At 43.7% G+C, this 9,094-nt stretch overlaps 1 protein-coding gene across 1 annotated transcript in view; it reads left to right on the top strand.

Moving 5' to 3' along the window:
- med16 (mediator complex subunit 16) overlaps nucleotides 1-9,094 on the top strand; it is a 110,598-nt gene continuing 101,504 nt past the window's right edge. The window contains exons 1-3 of the mRNA XM_028816652.2: nucleotides 1-225; nucleotides 3,679-3,902; nucleotides 5,542-5,649. Of these exons, the coding sequence (XP_028672485.1) occupies nucleotides 3,767-3,902; nucleotides 5,542-5,649 (244 nt within the window). The 5' untranslated portion in view covers nucleotides 1-225; nucleotides 3,679-3,766. The remainder of the gene's footprint in view (nucleotides 226-3,678; nucleotides 3,903-5,541; nucleotides 5,650-9,094) is intronic.

The raw sequence follows: 9,094 nt of genomic DNA, 5'->3' as shown, positions 1-9,094 counted from the left end.
ACATCTTTTCAGTTAGCCACCTCCCACTTCCGCCTCTCGGAGCGTGGATTTTAGCGGAGCGGGATTGCGACTGTTTAGAATTTAAAAGCGAATGGTGGGATCGGTGAATGAGTCCATTTAAAGTGAGCAGAGGTGTCTGATTTAACGCCAGGAAGGAATGTCGAGCTCTTAAGGCTTACTCTGTGGCGGTTTTCTATTTTGAGCGCCGCAGTAAGGCTTTAAATGGTAAGTAATACACATTTACGTTTCTTTCTTGTGAAGTAGGCATTTTTCTCTCTTGCTGTCGCTGTATTGTCCATTTAAGTTGCGTCTGGAAGTGTAAATGAAAATTTGAATTCGCAAATCTGTTCCCATTTGTCTAGCGAATTACTGCGAGGAAAACCCGCTCCGAAGCCATTTCAATGAAAGACGTGCTGTTAAGTGCCTTTTTTTTACGAACTTATATTTGGGATATCGTGAAAGTTTCAGGGCTAAGATGCTTTTTGCAGCAGATAGGAAATGCATTCTAAGCTGAAAGATGTATAGAACACGTATTAAGCGAAACAAAAATCAGGACATTGCTTATTTTATAAGACGCTGTCAGTTCAGTTCTTTATTACGGGGGTGTTCAATAATTCATCTCCCCGAGTGTAATAAATTCGTGTTACAAATCTGAACGTATCGCTGCAGACCACGACTTGTCTTGACGTGCCTCACACGCAGTTTGCGGTCATTTCATATCAGGCCTTCGGAGGTAGAGGATGGCAAACACGTCTGCCAGCGAGCTGACGAACACATGGACCGACTGGGAGTCTCGACCCCTTCATTAACTTCCATACAAAATTAGGGAAGAAGCCCCAGGAAGTCCATGACCGGTTGAATGCTGTGTACGGTGGTGTTGACGACACACCTTCATAGTTTAAGGTTCAGTTTTGGGTCAAGCATTTTAAACGGAGCCGGGAGCCAATTGAACACGAGAGACCCCAACTTACTGAACGCACTGGGGTGTCCTGTGCAGGCATCTTCAAAAAATTGGAGACCACGATTATGGAAGATCGTCGTTCCAAGGTTAATGTTCTAGCCCATGAACGAGTAGGCATTTCAGCTGGCACAGTTCCCACAATCATCCATACTCCCTTGATGATGTTACACGTCCATTCTCGATGGCTTCTCTGAACGCTGACACAGAACCAAGAATCGTGTCATTGGGAATTTAGTCATGAGAACTTGGACCTTGTTAGAGAAAATCCCACCGAGGTCTTGTCACAGATTTTTTTTACTCTGATGAAACTGGTTCACCTCCATGACTGAAATCAAACAAGAGTACCCGCAAGAAATGTTGTGTGCAAGAGTTGGCTGGAAACTGAAGGCGACCGTTTTCAGAACACACAACGGGTGTTTTGCTGTTGAAATGAATGCTGCACAAGTCAACCATCACTGGAGAGACCTCACCTTCCACAATGAAAGCATTACATGGGGCCATCACACAGAAACGTCCTGGGAAACTGTCAGCAGGTGAGCTGCAGCTTCACAACAACACGCCGTTCCACAATTCCCATAAATTGAAGGCTAATATCATAAAATGTGGCTTCATAGGGCTTAGCCATCCACCGTACAGTCCAGTCCAGACTGGACCCCCAGTTATTATTGTCTCTTTCAAAACCTGAAGACATTCCTGGGTGGTTGGCGATGCCCCTGATGATGTTGACCTCAAGGAGGTGGTCACAAGTTGTCTGGAGGACCACGATGAAGCCTTCTATTCAGAAGGGATTAAATCACTGGAGGAAAAGTGGACCAAGTGTGTTGAAGTCGAGGGGGGATTACATCGAAAAGTAATGAGGTGAGTTTGTCCATCTGAAACCCCACATATATACATACACCCCCATTTCTAGTTTACTAGGGTCCAACTTTCTAACTGCTGGATACCCAGGTACTCGTACCCTCCTCTGCCCCCCGTCAACGCTGGGCTTATTTAATTAGTGCTGTTTAGGGGCCTGATTGTGAAAATGATAGACTCCCCCTTTAATTTCTATCTGTCTGTCTATCTTATATAGTGCCTTTCTTATCTATCTATCTATCTATCTATCTATCTATCTATCTATCTACAGTGGGTATAGAAAATACCCCCCCCCCTTGAAATATTCCCATTTTTTTTGCTTTACAGCCTTCAATGTAAACACACACACTAATATTTATTCCCAGCTTTACTTACTCAATGCCATCTCTAACATCCAAGTGAAAGAAATCGCAGCTACAGTTGAGAAGAATTATAAAAAATAACAAACAAGTAATCCTGAGATTAATAAAGGATCACCCCCCCCCCCCCCATATCAATGTCATTTTGTTGACCCACCTTTTGCTTTAATGACAGTCTGTGGTGATTCTTCTCTATCAGCTTTGCACCTCTAGATATTTGCCCCCCACTCTTCTTCACAGTTGAACTGTTCAAGTTCGGTCACATTGGATGGTGAGTGTTGGTGGTCTGCTATTTTCAGATCTTTCCACAGATTTTCACTGTGATTTAGCTCTGGGCTCTGACTGGCCACACCAGGACATTCACTTTTTTCTCCTTCAGTCACCGTGTGGTCAGCTTTGCTGTGTGCTTCGGGTCTTGACGTGTTGAAAGGTGAACATTCTGCCCATCTTCAACTTTCTGGCAGAGGGTAGCAGGTTTTCCTCAAGAATTTAACGCTATTTTGCCCCATCCATTTTTCCTTCTACCCTAACGAGAGCCCCAGCCCCCCCCCCCACAACAGGATGCTGCCCCCTCCATGCTTTACTGTAGGTATGGTGTGTTGTGGATGGTGAGCCACATTGGTGTACTGTTTTGGTTTTGGTCTCATTTGACCATAAGACCTTTTTTCCACTTGGCATCAGAATCTTCAATGTGCATTCTGGGAAAGCTCAGACGAGCCTTAAGGTGGCCTTTCTTCAAGAAGTGGCTTTTTTCCTTGTGACCCTCCTGACCAAGTCACAATGGTGGAGCGCTTGTCAAATTGTTGTTACCTGCACACCATTAATGACCACTCTGTGCCATCAAATCCAGTAACTCCATCAAAGTAGCCTCTCTTACCAGTTTCCTCCTTGCTCTTCCATCCAGTTTGGAGGGTCCTAGTAGTACCAAACACTTCTTTATGATGGACTTTACTGAGCTCCTTGGGATTGATAAAGCCTTTGAGATGTTTTTGTCTCCATCTCCTGCCTTATGTCCGTCCACAACTCGATCCCTGAGATCTTTTGAAAGTGACCTGCCACTCACAGTCAGTTGTTTGTCTGTCAGTTGCACTACCAGGCAAGGGAATGAATGGACCAGGAACAGCTTCACTAATCACACTCATTACAACTAATCACAGGTGGGAGGAAGCCAGTAACCACAATGGGAATGGGGGGCACTGACAGCTGACTGAGTTTAGGAGGGGGTTCCTTTATTAATCTCAGGATTTCTTGTTTTTGATTAATTCTTCTGAACTGTAGCTGTGATATCTTTCACTTGGATGTTAGAGTTGGCATTGAGTAAGTAAAGCTGGGAAGAAATATTAGTTTGTGCGTTTATATTTAAGGCTGTAAAGTAAAAAAAAAAAAAAAAAATAGGGAATATTTCAAAGGGGGGGATTCTTTTCTATGCCAACTGTATGTGGCACCTTTCACGTCTATCTGTCTATAATATCTCTATCTAAATTGTAACTCTTCATTTTTTAGGTTTATTTAATTGTGTTGTCACACACACAATGCAGTGAGCAGCAGATTGTGTCGAGCAGGCGAGGCTCTTGTCCCTGACGATTTCCAGATGGATGTCGCCTATGTTTGCGAGTGGGAGAGGAGGCCCAAAAGTAACCACTGCCCCTCCATCCCTTTGATCTGCTCGTGGTCCTGCCGGAACCTTATTGCTTTTACCACTGACCTCAAGAATGAAGACGAGAAAGGTACGGTGGGTTTTGGTTGTGTAAATATTTTTTGTTCAATTCTAAGGTAGTGGTGTCTTTATCTGGCTGTCCATTAATAAGAAGGCCTAAACTTCTTGATCTAGGGTCCTATGGAATCCATTTTATTTTTTCACAAATTCGTTTTTTTTTTTGGATTTTCAGTTTTCACGTTTTATTTTTCCTTGATTTGGATTTTTTTTTTTTTTAAACTGTAAGAAAGTAGTACCAGCAGCAGCTTCAACAACACAAACACTAATGAGATGACACTTCACATTCCTTTTAATGAAACGGCACACTAGCACAAGTGAACCTTTTATTGTGCAGTTCCATTCCCTCCATGACGCCGAGACCGCAGTAGGACGGCGAGTGGCCTCCAGGGCTCTGATTAGTTTGATGAATCCTTCTCAGAAAGAGAGACCCGCTTCTAAAGTCTCGTAACATCTAAGGAGACGCCTGCTCTTCTGCCCAGGTCTGTAGAGGCCGAGTTTATAACGGAAGAGTCAAATGTGGACGTCGTGTGTCTCGTCACCGCAAGGCAAAACGTTTATTAAATCCCGAAACATTGCGGTTAATTTTTAAAAGGGAACCCGTTAACAACCAGTGCCGTTCACTAGTAACATTTTTCTATGCGAGAGATTGTTAATATAATCGGTTAAATACCCGTGTAATGTAATCGGTTAAATGATTCACATCACGTACAATTAGAACTGCCTACACAAAAGAATTACCATCCAGCCAAACGTCAGCCATATAGCCGGTCTCTTCCGTTACTCCTCGATGGTCTCCACACTTAAACACTTATTCCAGTTTATCATCCTTAGACTTTTCTGCAGTTTGCCCAATCAGAGTTAAAGTTAACCATTTTAAGCTTTACATCCGCACTCTTCCAAAGACTGAGAATTGTATTGTATTATGGTCAGGTGACCCTAGTGGTCCAATCACCTCAGCTCCCCCAATATTGTGTTTTAACAGCCAACTGTCTTGTGCTGCAAATGCGTTTTTATTGAGTTCTGTTGGTTCCTTACTCATATTTCTTACTGTTAAGGGTTCCTTGGTGTCTAAAAGTGGAGTGGTCCTACCTTTTATGTCTTATTTTTAATTAGCTAAAATACCCAGCATTGCTTGGGAGGAAAATTAAGTGTTTTTTTTTTTAATTTTATTTTAAATTGATTGAGAAAAATATAATTAAAGAAACTCCACAACTTTCAAAATAAATTAACAAATAATGAAGACTCACTAATGTGCTTGTCTTAGTCTTGTATGTATGGTAGCATCCAGTTGATGATTGGAACTGGCCAACTTGAAAGCAACAGGCAGGCGGTGGTGGCGGTAGCGCTCAAACATAAAGAATGCTAGCAGTCCTCTCCAGTTCGCCCTCTGGTGGTCGTTCTGAGTGTCAACTGGATGATAACATGCATATACTGGAAGATCTCCCCACCCAGAAGGGGGTGAGTTAGGGTTGATTTCACCCAACAGTGTTTTTAGTTAACCGATGATAAACATGTGTACCACGTTTCATGAAAATCGTTCCAGCCGTTTGGAAGTGATGCTGGAATCTAATATATTGAAAATAAATCTGTGCTGTTCTCCGTGTGACAGGCGCCCACTGAAGTTAATCTTGACCATCGTTCTCTTTCAGATCTCACTTACATGATCCACATCATCGACACCGAACACCCCTGGGATGTTTACTCCATCAACTCCGGACACACTGAAGTTATTTCATGCCTGGAGTGGGATCAGTCCGGTAAGTTCAGACTCAAATGTGTGTGTGTGCGAGTGAGGCCTGCACGTCCTGTCATCACTTCATCTGAGGTCCTAGTTCAGTGGTGCAGTCACAGAAGGGTGCGGAGAGTTTGCTTCACCTTTTTGTGTTCTTGAGGCTAATCTTAAAAAGTGTGTTTGGAGAAATGGCAGGAGTGTGGTGCTCTGGTGAAGGCTTTGGGCTTCAGACCTGTCCCTCCACTGATCCCGTGTCACCACGAGCAGGTCACGTCACCTGCCTGTGCTGTGCTCCAATGAAATGCAACCAAATGTGTTGCAAGTCGTCTTCGATGAAATAATTAGATATTTAATAGTAGTAAAATATGCATTAACCTGGCATTCGCTAATACATATGGCAATGATATCATGATGTTTAAGATTTTTATTTTTCAGCATGGATTTTAAGTGACGGAACATAACAGGATGAATAATACTTTTAAATTTACCAGTAATGGCACACTGCTATAACGTGAACGTGCAGTGAATCCACTTGACTTGACATTCCTAGTTCTCATCCTCTTTCTCTTTACATTTACCATTCGTTGGCTCAGAGGTTGAAGCGCTTGCTGTTTCCTGAGCGCTCTTCTTCTCTCCACCCTAGCGGCCTGCTTCTTCTCTTCTTCCGTTGGCATCTTTTCATGTTAAAACTGATTCAGTCAGCGTTTGTGTTGCAGTTACTTTGTACGTTTTCCTTAAGTGCCAGTTTATGTGAAAAATTAAGTCTTCAATTTGTCTCAAGAACGAGTTAAGATATGAAGAGGGAGGGGAAGTGACGACAAAGGTGGTAGGGATGAGAACAGCGCCCGTACGCATGTGCCACATGGCCACCCTGCTGATCGCTGCTGAGAGTTGATTCTACAATAAAATAAAAATAACCTTGAAGATCAATCATCACCCCGAAAGCGGATAGTAGACGTCACTTATGACATCCATCCATTTTCCAACCCGTTGAATCCGAACACAGGGTCACGGGGGTCTGCTGGAGCCAATCTCAGCCAACACAGGGCACAAGGCAGGAACCAATCCCAGGCAGGGTGCCAACCCACCACAGCACATATGACATGTGTACCAAATTTCAGGTCATTTGATCAAAGGGTTATTGGACAGCTGCGGTAGCGTATTATATATAAAGATTTTATTTGTAGGCGCCTTTCAAGGGAGACAAGGACACCTTACAGAGCACATTGATAACAACAGTCACAACATAAAATTAATAAAATTACAGTACAATAAAGCCAGAATAAATACAATAATAAAACAATTTAAATTTACCAGCTAAAATAATCAGACAGAATAAGTCTGCTTAAAAATAAAATGTTTTTTCCTTCCTTTAAATCTCATTTTAAGAGTGTCTTGTGGAGAAGAGTCCAGACAGTTTTAGGCCTCGGACAGAGCCGAGCACTTCAGACGCTGTGAGGTCCCCCTTCTAGAGCCCCGTCTCGCTGGTCAGCTGACGCCCCTCATGACGATTTCAGTCCCCTTTAGTTCCTGCACTCGATTGTGTATTCAGCATTTATTAAACTTCTAAACTATCAAGGTCTCTCAGTTCTGCATCTGAAGCCGTTGCGTTGGTGTCGTATATTAGAAACAAATTGAACAAAACATCGTAGCATTTTTGTATTTTATAATATACGTTTTATATCTGCCTTTGCCGTGTCTCATTCATGAGTCTGCACTTTTTAATGCATTAGTTATATGCTGCGCTCAACAGAGTAGCCACTCTGTGGCTGAGGATCTACACTAGCAATCGGATGGCTGACCCAATAGAAAAATGGGAAATGCTAAGGAAGAATACGAAGAAGAATAAATGATCTGCTGCACTCATCTGTGATTAACACTTGTGGCCCACCAGGTGAACCCGACACAGACATGCGTGGGACACAAGTTCAATGCACCCTTTGATTTTATTTTCTTTTTCCCTTGTGGGAAATGCCTTCCCCGTTCCCCACAAGTACATCACAGTCCCGACACAAGCACAGCACAAACCATTAATCCCTTCCTTTACTCTTTTCCTTCTCCTCCTTCACTCCTCAGGTCAAGCTTCGTCGCTCCTCCTCCCGACTCTGGCTCCTTTCATAACGCACCCGGAAGGGCTCCAGGTGCTTGATTACTCGTTTCTGGCAGCCCTTCCGGGTGTGGGGGAAGAACTGTCCATAAGGGCTCAGCGGCTCCTGCTGCAGCACCCCCTGGTGGCGCCCATGGATCCCAACAGTCCTGCACCAAACTCCAACTCCCATGAAGCCCTGCAGGTATCCGAGGCACCACTGCAACCCAGGGGAGTTTGCCATCTAGTGTCCAGGGGGAGGTAATGCTTTGGCCACACTTGCTCCCCCGGCCACACGCCACACACTACATCAGTGTTTGTCAACCTTTAAGTATTTGCGACCTGAGTTTTCATAACAGTTTTAATCACGCCCCCCTAATGTTTTTTTGAAACCCTAATAAAATTTATTCCTATATTTTTTGCTGCCGATACACCGCTACATGTTTAAAATTTCCCTACAAATAGCGAAATTACGGCACATAAAAGTGCATCCAGAAAGTATTCACAGCATTACTTTGTCCACATTTTGTTATGTTACAGCCTTATTCCAAAATGGATTAAATTAATTTTTTTCCCTCAGAATTCTACACACAACACCCCATAATGACAACGTGAAAAAAGTTTACTTGAGGTTTTTGCAAATTTATTAAAAATAAAAAAACTGAGAAATCCCATGTCCATAAGTATTCACAGCCTTTGCTCAATACTTTGTCGATGCCCCTTTGGGAGCAATTCCAGCCTCAAGTCTTTTTGAATATGATGCCACTAGCTTGGCACACCTATCCTTGGCCAGTTTGGCCCATTCCTCTTTGCAGCACCTCTCAAGCTCCATCAGGTTGGATGGGAAGTGTCGGTGCACAGCCATTTTAAGATCTCTCCAGAGATGTTCAATGGGATTCAAGTCTGGGCTCTGGCTGGGCCACTCAAGGACATTCACAGAGTTGTCCTGAAGCCACTACTTTGATATCTTGGCTGTGTGCTTAGGGTCGTTGTCCTGCTGAAAGATGAACCATCACCCCAGCCTGAGGTCAAGAGCGCTCTGGAGCAGGTTTTCATCCAGGATGTCTCTGTACATTGCTGCAGTCATCTTTCCCTTTATCCTGACTAGTCTCCCAGTTCCCCACAGCATGATGCTGCCACCACCATGCTTCACTGTAGGGATGGTGTTGGCCTGGTGATGAGCGGTGCCTGGTTTCCTCCAAACGTGACGCCTGGCATTCACACCAAAGAGTTCAATCTTTGTCTCATCAGACCAGAGAATTTTCTTTCTCATGGTCTGAGAGTCCTTCAGGTGCCTTTTGGCAAACTCCAGGCGGGCTGCCATGTGCCTTTTACTAAGGAGTAGCTTCCGTCTGGACAATATACCATACAGGCCTGATTGGTG

Source organism: Erpetoichthys calabaricus, chromosome 12 (genome assembly GCF_900747795.2).
Source record: "Erpetoichthys calabaricus chromosome 12, fErpCal1.3, whole genome shotgun sequence".
In the NCBI taxonomy this organism is placed as follows: domain Eukaryota; kingdom Metazoa; phylum Chordata; class Cladistia; order Polypteriformes; family Polypteridae; genus Erpetoichthys; species Erpetoichthys calabaricus.
Note: the sequence above shows the minus strand (reverse complement) of the source record. Positions and strands in the feature narration are given on the sequence as shown.